The 14,976-nt window shown below is 42.3% G+C and overlaps 1 protein-coding gene across 1 annotated transcript in view; it reads left to right on the top strand.

Moving 5' to 3' along the window:
* LOC144770674 (IgGFc-binding protein-like) overlaps positions 1-14,976 on the top strand; it is a 334,107-nt gene that overhangs the window by 154,743 nt on the left and 164,388 nt on the right. Inside the window, exon 15 of the mRNA XM_078655389.1 lies at positions 10,355-10,953. Coding sequence (XP_078511515.1) covers positions 10,355-10,953 — 599 coding nt within the window. The remainder of the gene's footprint in view (positions 1-10,354; positions 10,954-14,976) is intronic.

Genomic DNA, 14,976 nt, shown 5'->3' with positions numbered 1-14,976 from the left:
AAACCCATGAATGCTAGAATAACCACCTACACAGTTTTGCTTCCTGGTCATTTGGCAACTGTTATCTACGCCGGTCAGTAAAGGTTTCCCCTCTTGGCAAGGCAAAATCGCATCATTTATCTTGTTGACAGATTTGGTGGGAAACAGCAACTGCAAAGCTTGGTTCCTGACCAGATATACTTCTTTGCTCCCTTTGTAGAGTTTCTCCCACAATTTCAACGATAATAAGAAGCTGATCCTGAGAGCTGTTTAATACAGATCAGAAGTCCTTGACTATAAGCCAAGGCCAATCAGAGGTTGATAAAGAAGTAATGTCATGCTCAATGTTAGTGGAAAGATGGACTCGGCCAAAATGCTTATTACCCAATTGGATAGTTTAACAATCAGATTAATTTGTGCTAAGTTGCATCACTAAAACGTGCTAGCAATAGGCTTTTAAACACACCTTTTTGAACCACAGAATATAAAAATCTGATGATGGGGGGTGAACTTGTTCTGGTGATATAACACCTACAGTGCTAAATTTGACTCCCACATTGAGTCAAAGGAAGACTAGAATTGATGCCCAATAGTGACATTTAGAACGGAAGAGAACCAAACAAGCCATCAGTTTCTGACAGCTTCTTACACCACAATCCAAAAGTAATGGATTTCCGAATGAATACATTGACCCTTTTTTAATTGTATATTTCTAGCATTTGGTAGTGCTAATGGAATAGCCTTAGGCATGACAATGGAAATGTCTTCATTTTGAAAGTATGAATATGTCATATAATCTAAATTTGCTCCTCTGGCCCACCTTTTGAAGTCAGCTTGCCACAGCAGGTTGAAGTACCAAAAACACATGTTCCACGTGGCAGACAAGTTACCCATAATCTGAAAACTCAAATATTCAAAATGTGTTATTGTATTTGTCAGCCATGTATGTGGCCAATATAAAGCAAATAATAATGTTTGAAGACTAATTTAATGTAAATGCATTGCGCTATGCACGTATCACCCGAAGGCATCAAGGCGCTTGCTATGGTAACCCGTCCTGGCTTTTTTTCCCTGTGAGATAACCCCTACTGGGTATCCCCAGGGTGAAAGCCAGGCATCCCGCCGCGGGTGGGCCGCCGTAGTGGAGATTAAGCAACTACTGCCCAGAGTTGCAGCGTAGGACCCCATGATTAGAATAGGCACCGAGGCGAGAATTATCGAGTCCATGGACATTTTGGGCTCAGGACCCTGCCGCATCGGGAATTGAACCCTGGTCCCGGGCCATACCTCTGCATCAGAGTCTGCCGCTCTAATCAGTGAGCCACACTCCTATCTACCTATCTATCTCTTCATATGACTGCACAAGGGCTCAGAAAGTTAGTATGGAGGATGCAATACTGCATCAAAACATGGAGGATATCCCTTCTGCTGTATTACAAGTGCCCTAGGCTATAATGTCATTGTAAGATGGCAGACAGGACAACCGCTACATTTTTGATGGAATATCCCATCCGCCCTATGTAAATAAGGCCCTAGGTTTTCATGTTGTCGGCATAAAATAATCAACGTTAAGCACCCTGCCTAAAAGTAAACTTTCCTAATGCTGTGTACTCCCTCATCCAGATCAACAACAGTGCCAGAAACAGTGAAACAGGACAGGTCCAAGTAAGTGCTCCATTTCATGCCACGATCAAGGATTATTTGTGCACTGGGATATTAGTTAATTACATTGTTTCAGATGAACTTATATAAATCTATGAACTAAAAATATCCGATATGAGGCCAACCTCTGCTATGTTCCTAAAAGAGGCTACGCCGTTACTATTCAGCATCAAGGCTTACCTGCAGGAATGCAGCCTCCTCATAGATTGTGATGTCCAGAAGAAAGATTTTGGTATATGTTGATTAAAAATAAGATCATATACCAACACAGTGTTGGCAATGAATTATTATTGTTGGAGTACCCTTAGCTAGTCAACGAGCTGATAAATTGGAATGAGACTTGAAACTTTTTCGGGGGCAAGATGGCCGCCATGACGCCGTAATGGTGGTCGCATCCAAACACCCTCCTGACTGACCACGAAGAAATATGGTGTTTTATGTGCTCGGAGGATATATACTTTAAGCTCAGACAATCTAAGACAAGCTAACGGAGACAAGCTAACGGAGTAAAAACAAATTTATGCTGAGAAGTTTCGTTCTGTTTGCTCTGTTGGTGGAAGAGGAAGGCGAGTTTTAGAACGAGAGGCAGTCTGCATTTTGGGAAGTGCAACGACACATAAGGCGATGCTGAGGGAGCCTACCGGTTTGTTGTTATTAGTATTTGAATTTCCTCAAGAGAGAAAGGGGGCCTTGTGTAAATATTTGCAAACCCATTTCTCATCTCTGACAGCTCGTTTGTCTCCCTCCGGGAACCACCGCTGGAGAACTATAAAGTTTATGGCGTCAAAACCTGCATCTTGCTTAAGAAGAAATCGTGAGCGAGAGCGAGCTGACTGGGTCCGTGATTGTGAGGCAGAGGACGATATGGATAATCTCGGTGCCCCAGCTCTGAACCTGCGAGGGAAGGCGCGATCTAATGCGCAACAAAGACGAGATGCTGCGAAGGAGATAAAACTGAGAAAAATGCGGGAGAAACAAGAAGGAACGAAAAAGAAAAAGTCGACAGTCTCACCGCCACCTACTGCAAGGAGAAGAGAGGAGGTGAAACGCGTTGCTGGGGAGCTCACTGGTAAGGAAGCTGTGAAGGAGAGCGCACTCCGGCAAACGACTATCGTCGAGAGGTTTCTATCTGCAATACCGGCGACGCCTGTTCAAATAACTACACAGATGGATAAGCCACGAGGAGGTGAAGTCCCTACACTGGCGTGTTTGTGTGGTCTGGCGCAGCTTACCTTGGAGAGGGAATCGACGGCGCAGGGAGGCGCGGATGGGGATGATGACCGCACTGAGGATGCTCAGCCTCGGAATGAAATTACAGAGGCAGAAGAAACGGAAGACTTTTCTACAGCTGAAGCAGAGGGCGGTCTTAGGCCCTTAAAGGAGAAGGCTCTAAATTACATAGCTCCAGGTGTGTCTGAAGTTAAAGATACAGGCACATGTCAAAATCTGACAGAGGTTGCTATTTTTGAAAAAGGAAGTTTGGAGGGCGCCAATTACCCAGTGCCTACAGAGTTAACGACTAACAAGGATGTAAGTAAAAATAAAAGTAAATTGCCTGATGTACACCCCGTCTCCCCCAGTGATGAGGTCTTTTTTACTGGCAATGATGAGGCGGATGATGAAGAAAGCGCGAATGGAAGTGTGGGATCAGTGATAGATACTGAATCAGAAATAGAAACAGAAAGTTTGGGCGATGAAACATCGAACACTGATATGGAAAGTATAGAGACTGAATCAGGGGCTGATTCTGAAACCACCTCTAATTCTATTAGTAGCGAGACAGAAATTATCAATAAAGAGTCTAAGAAATTAACTCAAGAAAAGGCACTAAAAGAGATTTCCGTGAGATCAAAAACAAACATTGTGAGTAGTGTTAACACCAGGGGCAACATTAAAAATAAGAGTAAAACAAAAAAAAAGAAGAAGTCAAGTAAACGAAGCGACAGGCCTAGACAACAGAGACCAACGAAAGAGCACGAAGGAAATATGAAGACAGTGGTAAAGAAATTAAATTGGGACAAGGAGGCAGAGAACTCTGTAATGCTTGCGGATGAATCTGTAAATGGGGGAACAGTGATTACGGAATCTATATCTCGGGGAGCAGAAGGTGGGACATCTAACTTCGAAGTTTTATTTACAACTCTAAAACAAATGCAGAGTGAGGCTCGGGTTGAGAGCCAAAAAGCAAAGCAAAGGGCTAAGCACGCAAATAGGAGAATGCAATCCTCTTTACGTAAGGTCAGCAAACTGTATGAGGAGATGGTTGAGAGAGTCTCTGAAGTAGAGAATAGGACTGGGAAATTGGAAGATGATATGATCAAAGTGCTGAATGACAGGAAGGAACAAGATAAGACAACATCTGATGTGTTATGGAAACTAGAGGAATTTGAAAATAGACAAAGACGCAATAATGTACGCTTGATTGGAATACAGGAGGGGAAAGAGGGGAGTGATGTTCGGAAGTATGTCATCGATTTATTAAAGGGTGCCCTCCCAGAGTTATCTACCTGGGATCTGGAACTTGAAATACAAAGGGCACACCGCTTCCCTATCACTCAAAAAGCAGTGCAGGATAAACCTCGTGCAATACTTATCTATGTTGGGAACTTTTTGTTGCGAGAGGAAATAATCACCAAAGCTAAGCCTCAAGCCAAATGTAAATATAATGATGTGGTTTTTTTTGCACGTCCTGATTTCTGCCACACCACCGTGGAAAGAAGATGGAGAATGAGGCAGCTCATTACTCCATTTCAAAATATAGGATGTGAGGCTTATCTTCTATTCCCAGCTCGATTGAAGATTGGGTCAAACGGGAACTTTAAAATCTTCTACTCTGAGATACTCGCACAAGAATATCTCAATTCCCTGCAAGATCAACGGAAAACAAGACACAGAGAGAACACTGAGAATAGTGATCATACAGTTGCCCTTAGAGATACTTTCCTAAAGAAACGAAGATAAATAGAATTTGGAAGAGGAGGGGAGAAAGGGTGGTGATATCTGGGGGTGCAAAGTCACCTGTCAGGATTTGTTTTATTTTTCTGTTGATCTAACCGGTAAAAGATAGATTAAAGATCGATATTAGTGTAGTAAGAGTGGTGGTGGTGGGGGTAACTGTTCATAAACAGGGGCGGAATTTGGTGGTTATGTGCTGAGCACAAGGAGATAAAGTGGAAAGTCTGGGAGGGTTGATGGGCTCGACATCCAGGAGGCAAAGTCGGCCAGATATAGGTCCGCGGGACCTATTTGCCTGTAGGGGGGGTGGGAGAATGAGGGAGGGCAGTCTGGGGTGGGGACGGGGATGGGGATGGGGAGGGAAATGGACAGGGCACATAAGCATGAGATGTTTGACAGGATTTGATAAAAGTAACGTATACCAGTTGTATGTTGTGTATACTGATGTTGAAGATATGGAAGACACCATCGAGATTAACAAGGAAGTTTGTTTATTCAGCATGCAAGACTTAGCATTACAGAATGTTTATAGAATGTTAAAGAGAAGCAAGCGGATATGGGGTGAAGGGAAGAAAAAAGAAATGAAAAAATGTCTATCAGATTAGTGACATGGAATGTATGCGGTCTAAATGATGCATTGAAAAGGCGGAAGATCGGAATGCGGCTACGGCAAATGAATGTAGATTTAGTGTTCCTGCAGGAGACACATATAATGAGCACTCAGGAGAGTCTTCTTAATCAGTTGGGGTTTCAACCAATAGTTACTTCTAAGCAGGGAGTCAAGCAGAGAGGCGTAGCTATCCTTTCAAGAAATAAAAGCATAGTAATAAGGAGAAAACTTAGAGATAACTGGGGGAGATGGGTTATGGCCGAGGCTCTATTAGGTGGGGTGTGGACAACATTAGTCGCAGTGTATGGCTCTACACAGGACGATCCTGAAATACTACACTTTTTGGATACTGAGCTGGCAGATTGGGCACCACGAGTCATTATAGGAGGAGATTTAAATATCAACGGTGCGGAAGGTTTGGGATCGGGTTCAATAAGGCAATATAAGGGTAGGAAGAAAAAGGTGTATAAGGCCCTTATTGACCTTTTAGCAAATAATACATTACGAGATGTCTGGGGGACAATTAGACCAGACCAGCCGGGTTATACATACTATTCTGCACCGCACCAGATATGTGTTAGGCTGGATTATTTCCTGGTATCCAACGATTTAATTAGCTTAGTAAAAATTGATAGACTACCCCGGTTATTCAGCGATCATAACCCCTTGATTCTAACGTTAAAGCAGAGTGGGGAAGTAACAACAAGGAGGGATTGGACATTTGAAAGGGGACTGCTTTTAGACGAGGATTATATAAAACATATGTCTAAGTGGATTACTGAATTCTTTGAGTATAATAGAGGGAGTACTGCAGTTGGTATAGTATGGGATGCCTTTAAGGCAGGAGCACGTGGTGAAACATGTAGTTATAGTGTTTTCAAGAGAAAAACAGAAAGACTGCAATACAAGGAGAGAGAGGAAAAAGTATTAGAGGCAGAGGAACAACTGAATAAGTGTGTAATAAGGGGAGAGCCGACTGAACAATTAGTAACACAACTATTGAAGGTGAAAAGTGATGCGGAGGAAGAACTAGCTAATAGGGCCGCAAAACAATATACGGCCAGACGGGAGAGATGTTACGAGTTCAGTGAGAAAGTTGGGCGAGTACTCGCTATACGAACTAGGCAGATAGCGGCGGCAGGGATGATCAAGGAAATAAAGGATGATAATGGACAATTACATTCAGATCCAGAGGAAATCCGGGAGGTATTTAGGAAGTTTTATCAATCTTTATATGATGAGGGAAATTCTAGTACGGTGGAAAGAATAAATGAATATCTTCAGAATATAGAGGCTAAAACCATTTCTTCGGAAGATGCAGATGAGCTTGAGACTCTCTTGGATGAGATCGAGATTAAAAAAGCATTGAATGCTTTACCTTCTGGGAAGGCAGCCGGACCTGATCAGTTACCAACTGAGTTCTATAAGACTTTTTGGGGTTGTTTAGGTAACGATTTAATTCAAACATTTCAAGCTGCACAAAGTGGGGTATCTGTTCCTAAATCATGGAGTGCGGCTGACATAGTTTTAATTTTAAAAAAAGAGAAACCCCCGAGCGAACCAGGGTCTTATCGCCCAATAACATTAATGAATAATGATACTAAGATATATTCAAAGGCATTGGCCGCAAGGTTTGCAAGTATTATAGGGAACCTGGTTAGTGATAATCAACATGGTTTTATTCCCAGTAGAGGGACCACCCATCATATTAGAAAAGTGATAACTTTATTTGATGTGGCGGAGGTAGCAGGAGACCCGATGGCAGTTATGCTTTTGGATGCGGAAAAGGCATTCGATCGGGTCTCCTGGCAATATTTGTGGCAGATCTTGGGAAGAGCTGGGATTAGGGAAGGGTATCTGAAAGCAATCCAGACTTTGTATGCTGATCCAGTTGCGGTATTAAGGATAAATGGGGGGAAAACAGGTCAATTTAGAATTAAGAGAGGAACTCGTCAGGGCTGTCCGTTTTCTCCCTTGTTATTTGCTATGTATATGGACCCTTTCATACGCAAGATTGAATCAGCACCAGAAATTACATCATTTTGTACAGTTCTTGGGCCAAGTAAGATATTAGCCTATGCTGACGATGTCGCAGTGATTACACCCTGCCCTTCAGAAGCAACTATGTTTGTAGAGGCTGAGGCTTTAAGATTTGGTCAAGTATCAGGGTATTTATTAAATGCGTCAAAAACGCAGATTATTAAAAATCCATTGACGCCCTGTGACGACAGTAGAGTAGTGTCGGCAGGGAAATATTTGGGAATTAATATTATGTCTGATTTGGATAGCCTGGTAGATAGTAATATTGTTCCAGTAATTGAAAAAGCGAGAAGAGATCTGGATCGCTATGAGAATCTACATTTATCATTAGTAGGAAGAGTTAATATTATTAAAATGCTAATTCTGCCCAAATTACTATATCTCTTTAGGGCAATACCACTTTTAATTGAAAATAAGTGGTTCAAAACTTGCGAAAGAATGGTGAATCGGTTTATTTGGGCGAGAGGTAAGACTCGGAGAGCACTGAGGTATATGTCCCTACCTAGGGAGAAAGGGGGATGGTCGCTGCCGGATTTCAAAGTATATTATTGGGCAGCTGCAATGCAAGGAATGGTTGGATTAATGGGGGGCGCTGAAATGGATGGATGGGATAAGATAGGATCGCTTGCTATATATGGCTTAGCTTTGGGTATGAATGCTGAAAATATTTTTTTGCGATTTACTGATGGAAGTTACTATAAAAGAACTCGTTTTAAGACAATTATGGCAGCCTACAATATATGGAAAGGATTTTCTAAAAAAATCGGAATAGGGAAATATAGTGCATATACCAGATTCAAAAATAATCCTTTATTACCTAGGGCAGTGTTTTCAGGGGGGATATATCAAGAATGGGAGAGCCGAGGTATTGGTATGATTGGAGATGTGATGGATGATAAGGGTATGTTACAATTTATTGACTTAAAAAATAAGTATATGTTAAACACAAATCATTTCTTTAAATATCTACAAATACGGAGTTGTATACTAAATAAAAGAGGTGGGGCTTTAGGATTCGGGAGGAGCATTATGATGGATCTTATACAAAAAGGTAGTGATTGTACTATAAAAAGATTTTATTTGGAAATGACAAAGTTAAAAAAAGATGATCTTGAGAAATGGATAGTTAAATGGTCCTTAGACCTAGATATACCTAGAGAAAGAGATGTTTTTTCGGAGTCACTCGAGATGGGATGTAAAGTATTATGTTCATCGTCTCTTCAGGCCCAGCACTACAAGAGTTTATATCATTTGTACTATACGCCATGGAAAATTGCTCAATGGGGGGCTGTTTCGGGCACCACGTGTTTTAGATGTGGCAGTATGGAGGCTAACTTACTGCATATTTTCTCTACCTGTCCGCATTTAGATGAGATAAAACATAATATTGGGAATTTTTTTCGAAATGCCTTGGATACAACAATAGAGTTGGATTCAGCAACAATTTTGTTGGGTGTCTCCCCCGATGGTCAAATAATTTGTAAATATTTTTTGTTTGTAGCAATGGCGATTTTTAGATTGCTTGTGGCCTCAACCTGGCTAGATCCAAATCCTCCCACGTATCATCAATGGCTTGGGAAAACTTTGTCAATACAAAAATTGGAGACAGCTATTTATTCTAGGAAAGGGAGAAAGGGTAAAAAGCTGGGTATGCAAATTTGGGGCCCTCTAATTCAGTGGAATTTGGGAATTGAATAACCAAGTGTGTAATATTCATATATGTATAGGTGAAGGTGAATATATATGATTTTGCATGTATATATAATAGGATAGGATTGGTATGTAGTATGTATATTGTAGTATTATTTCCCTTTTTGTTTCGAATATGTGGCTGCCTTATGAATTGTATTGTGCCTTGTCCATGTAATGGGGGAGGGGGGAAAGAAAATGAGGGAGAAAAAACTTCAATAAAAATATTTAAAAAAAAAAAAAAAGAGACTTGAAACTTAAATCTGCTAACTATATTAAATAATATGTTTCAATGTAATGCTGTTCCTTACCAGCATCAGATCCATCTACCATAAGACCCCCTGCTGGCTATCAGGGGATGTGGTTTGCTGAAAAAGAAACATGCTAACATGGATGAGAATTCTAGCCTGTTGGCTTTTAAAAATACTAAAGTTGAAGGTCACTGGCTAGCCACAAGCTATTAATACAAAAACCTGGAATTGTTTATTGAAATTCAAAATGTAGACATATTTCTCAGCTTTTTGCCACCCATCAGTGTTTTTCAGCAGATAGTCCCAAGTAGTTTGAGCATAGATGCATGGTTTTGCAGATTGTGTTTCCTTCAAATAAGAAAGGAGTGCGCACATAAAAAAACTCTCATTCCTTCGGTATACATCCAGACACCAAGGGTGAGGTCAAACAGGTTCCAAAACTCCATGGGTGGCTTTTGGATTCTCGTGCTCCTATGTTCTTTCTACTTTCACAGATCCCAGAACATTAGGGCTGTTGGGCACGTGTGGACTCCAGCAGAGGGTAGGCAAGCAACACATCTAACCCACACGAGGAGTGGGGCTCTCCAACCCTACCAAGTCAACAAATCAAGCATACTGACCCAAGAGGTTAGAACCCTCCTCTTCATCTTGATTTATAAAATAAAAGGAACATTTACAAGTTTCAGAAGTTCCAAAAAGTCAGGTAGTCCAAGTTTGGCACTATTTCTGATCTATGGAGAACTCCATTCAACTGGAATAGAAGCCTTCATAGAAAGCCACATGACCTGCCAAAGAGCAGGGACCTCCCCAGGCGCACCCCAGGCAAGTTCTGCAGATTACAAATAGTCGGTAAAATGTGTGCTTTGTGAGGGGGAGATCTTTACCCTTATTTTTCGGTTTTGGCTGCAACTGCACCTTTTTTAGATACGTTTGATGCTATGTTTTTAATCCAAACTGATTATTGTTTGTACTGTCCACTCACGCTTAGCTATCCCACAGTATATGAGGCTTTCAGAATTCATACGACCACAAAGAACACCTTTAAGAAATCCTCCATACCCACTTAAAAATAATGTGTTTCTCTACCAAACTTTAAAATATGTCTTCTTGATATTTCTGCAAATATCCCTCAGTCCTAAATTGTTCATTCTTCTTTCCAAATTCCTAGCACTGGATTGTGGTCCCAACAGTGAATATAAACTCTGTGGAACCGCATGTCCAAGTACGTGTGAGAACGACATCGCTTCTACCACATGCAGTGACCCTTGTGTGGAAACCTGTGAATGCATTGAGGGCTTCGTGTTGAGCCTTGGCAAATGTGTCCCGAAGAACACCTGTGGGTGCTCATATAAAGGACTCCCCTACGTCCAGAACCAGGTCTTCTGGGAAGACGACAAGTGTGAAAGGCGCTGCACCTGTAACCCCACCACAAATCAAATAGAGTGTAGAGCCGCTCAATGCAAATCTTCGGAGAAGTGTGGAATAGTAAATGGTGTGAGAGGCTGTAATCCAGTCGGCTATGGCACATGCTCAACATTTGGAGACCCACATTTTTACACCTTCGATGGGGAGAAGTTTGCGTACCAAGGTGACTGTGTTTATCAGTTTTCTGCACTGCGTAACAAGACTGTGGATCTGGTCGACTTCCAAGTGAATGTGCAGAATGAGCACCGGGGCAGCAAACATGTGACATTCACCAGGACTGTGGAATTTATCGTTCATGGACTGATCATCGTGATCAGCAAACAGTTCCCTGGAACCGTGATGGTAAGTTATCTCTTCTGTTAATTTCCCTATTGTGAAATTCTCCTTCAAGATGCTGACATCCCGGGTGTAGACTGTGCCCTTTCCAGAGGGAATAAGAATCTCTAATAGTTAAGAGTACTCCTGGTAATAATATGAATTATAGTGATGTCAGTAATAAAATGAGGAAAAAGAACAACAATATTAATTGATAGTAATGCTTTACCATATAACTTTCACCAGATGTGTGCCCGTACATGCAATGTAACTCTACCTCCAATGAATGCCACCATAGAGATATATCTACCGCACTTGCAGCAATAAGAAGGGGTTTAGCATTGGATCAGCTAGGATCCCTTGGTGTTGTGCTAAGGAAATTCCAGATTATTCAAAGAGGTAGATCAGAGAGCTAGCAAAGGATGCAAGTGATCGAAAATTACTGTCTAGAGTCAAAACAAGAAGTGAGGACTCGACATGGTAGGAGGACCTCCCAGGTGATGACAACAGACAAGTCTTTTAGGGTTGAATTACACTGGTGCTGAAACCATCCATGACACGAAGAAAGGATCTTACTTTAGATTAGGATAAAGTTTGGCGCAACCAGTCAGCCCCTATAAACTCTCTGCATAGGCTTTGAAACAATGAGAGAAAGGGTTGAAGTTCAAGTCACTGACTCCAGGGGGGGCGCTTGGAAAACCCTATCATCTGTACCATGAGCCCATGGGCAGAATGGATAAATATGCCACAATCCTGACCAGATACTGAGATTTAAATTAGAATGAGTGTGAAGGCACCCCCATCATCTACAAAATCCAGAGTGCCAACCTTTCCCTGCCCCGGGGCCATCTCCTGAACACTAGTGTGGCAAGAGTCATGAGCCCTAATGCAGTTGCACCCTTGCCACACTGCTTGAGTCAGTATTAAACTGGGCGTAATGGGCTGTTCGCACCCTTGGTCCTTGTACGACTGCAGCAAAGTACTATTGATAATTTAAACCAATTCTCCCCTCTTCAGTATTCCCATCCCTCTCTACTCTCATTCCATCCCCCTTTCATTTTTCCCTTTGTATCTACTTCAACTTTCCATTTTTCCCTCATTAACTAATCCTTATCTACTTTCTTCCTTTTTAACCTTTTCACCTATATTCAATCTCCTCCAACTAGGTTTTCATTTAGTTTCTACTTGCTTTAGCCAGAGCTTCTCCGTTATCTTTTGAATCTTCACTTCACTCTTCCCATACTGCTTAAATGTTCCGGACAATGCATTCTCTTTCCTTCCTTTCTATTTGAAAACTAAATCTTGTCTTCCATTCTCTTTCTCACCCTAGTGTTGTCTTCATTCTTTGTCCTAGTCTTTCTGACATCGTTATTCCTCCGATGTCTTTTTCTCTTTCCTATTTCCTATTGTTTGTTATCGCCTTTCTCCTTTATCTCCTTCCCATTTTTACTTTATCTCTCTTTGTTACCATTCACAGCCTCCTTTTATTGCCTCCCTTTACTCTCTTCTCTATGTGTCCTTTATTCTCGCCTCACTTTCTCCTTCAACTTTCTATCTCTTATCCATAGGCAGGGACGTAATGGAGGCCCCCGCATCCCCTCTGGTGTGGGGTCCCCCAGAGTGTCTTGTTTTTGGATGGGCCTCCTCACCCTCTAAGCCATGACATTGCATGCCTTGCAGAATGCGTGCACTGGCATGGAATAAGAAATAGTTAAACTCTCAGGAAAGTCACTCCGCTTTCCCGAGCAGGCCCCTGCAGTGTAGGTGGGGGCCCAATCATTCAGGAGCCCAAGACCAATGGATATTTGTATGATCTGGGAGATCCCAGGGCCCCTCATCACATTCTGTAGGGTGCCCCATCATTTTGTGTTATGCCACTGTCCATAGGTTGTCTTATTTCCCTCTGTTCTCTTGATTTGAACCCAAACTTTCTTTCTCCACACTTAACGCCTTAACCGCGGCGGCAATTCTGCTGCGGTACGGGGCATTCCATTAAGTGGGCATGGCCGCGTCGGACAACAGATGTGTGCAGCACTACGGAGGTAGTGCTCGCGACGGCCGTTGGCCGAAGGCACAAGAAGGATTTAAATATCTTCTTTCTCACATTGTTCATAACAGTCACTCGTCCACAACTCCTACCCTAGGAGAAAGAGAATACACGAGCCAGGTTTAATCAAACAGCCAACTAATTCATAGAGCACAAACTATTCAAAAAGTGTGCCAACACTAGTAGCCGCACTAAAACAAATTACATTAAATGCACTTTCAAACATCTAGGTCTTAAGAAGGCGTCTGAAGGTGCATTTGTCCTACATCACCCGAAACTGAAAAGGAAGTTTGTTCCAGGCAGTGGCAGAAAGGAAAGAAAAGGAGGAATCACTCCATTTTTTCCTCTTAGTTCACGGGACCAGCGTCAGCAGAGCATCAGAGGGGCTCAGAGATCAAGCTGTAAGATCCAACATAATCCTATTCGCCAAGTACTGTGTCCCTATTTGGTGAAAGGCTCTGTAAGTCAGCGTGAGCCCTTTAAACCAAACTCTCTCCTTGATAGGAAGCCAGGGCCGCTCTTTAAGATGATGCTGAATTTGACTTCTTTTAGGCACCATTTATAGATAAAAGCAGCAACATCCTGCACTATCTGCAGCCTTCTTAGTTATTTCTGCCGGTAAGCCAATAAAGGGAATTTACATAATCTAGTCGAGAAATGACAACTGCAAGAGTAGTAGATACAAGAATTTCTTCAGGGCTTTTAAGATACATAGCACATGCCCATAACACTATTGACCTGTGTGCACAAAGAAGACCTGTTAATACATTTTACCCCTATGTTCCGAAGTAAAGAAGTAGGGCTGGCAGAGGTGGGACATGACTGAGCCAACAGTAGCCTTCACATGAAGTGGGAGGTGAGCCAAATATAGGGATCTTGGTTTTGCTAGGGTTGCACTGCAGATTGCTCAGACGCATCCACTGAAATACTGCTGAGAGGCATGCTGTGAAGTTATTTAAGGAGTTGGGAACATTTCTCTCTATCGTGAGGACAATCTTTGTATCATCAGCATATGACACCACCTGCCCAGGTTTCGACCAGCGCAGCAAACGGTGTCATATCGACATTAAACAGTGTTGGTCTCAATGCAGAGCCCTGTGGAATGCTGATCTCTAGAGGCTTGGGTTCAGAGGAGTAGATCACCATCCAGACCACTTGGCTACAGTCAGATAGAAACCAGACCAATGTGGGAATTCTAATTCCAGTGTTTTCCAATCGTTGTAGCTGAGTGGAATAGGACTCCATGTTGAAAGCTGCCGATAGATCCAGAAGCAGCAATGCAACCTGTTTCCCCTGGTCTACCGCCAGCTTAATGGTATCCGAGACCCAACACAGACCTGTCGGCCGATTACTTCTTTATCAATTGGAATAGTTTGGCTTGTTGCCAACAGATAGGCACAATGACTGAGCTTAAAGTTCTATTTAGGAGAAGATTGAGGGTGGGGCTAGCAGTAGTGCAGTAAGCTACAAGAATATGAGCTGGGCACATGTTGTCGGGCGCCCTGGATTTACAAGCTCTTAAAGCATGTTTTGATTCCTGTGGCGTAATAGGTCTGAACTAATAAAAGGAGTAGACCTGAGGCCCAAGGTTGCTCTTCCGGCTCACCCGTCTCAGGGGCCATTGATTTCAGTAAGTGCATCCACAATACTCCTGATTCTGTTATCAAAGAATTATGATAACTGAGCACATTATGAGGGGAAGCCTCTAACGGTAGTTGGAGTACATACGAATGAGTGAACTTTTTCAAAATCATAAAAACGCCTCTGGATCTGCATCCAGAAACCACCAACAACTGCCATAAAATTCAGTTTGAGCCCTCTTGATTGCTTGGTGATAATCCTTCAGGGTTCTTCTATAGTGTTCCTTGTCTGCCAGCAGGTAGTCCTTTCTCCAGCTTCTTTCCAGTTCATTACACTACTTGCGCTGTTTCCTGAGTTTAATATTAAACCAGGGAGCAGTTCGATGTCTGATCTTAGCTGTACCAGAACTCTCCATCGGAGAC

The sequence above is a fragment of the Lissotriton helveticus genome, chromosome 7, assembly GCF_964261635.1.
Source record: "Lissotriton helveticus chromosome 7, aLisHel1.1, whole genome shotgun sequence".
Taxonomy (NCBI): domain Eukaryota; kingdom Metazoa; phylum Chordata; class Amphibia; order Caudata; family Salamandridae; genus Lissotriton; species Lissotriton helveticus.
Note: the sequence above shows the minus strand (reverse complement) of the source record. Positions and strands in the feature narration are given on the sequence as shown.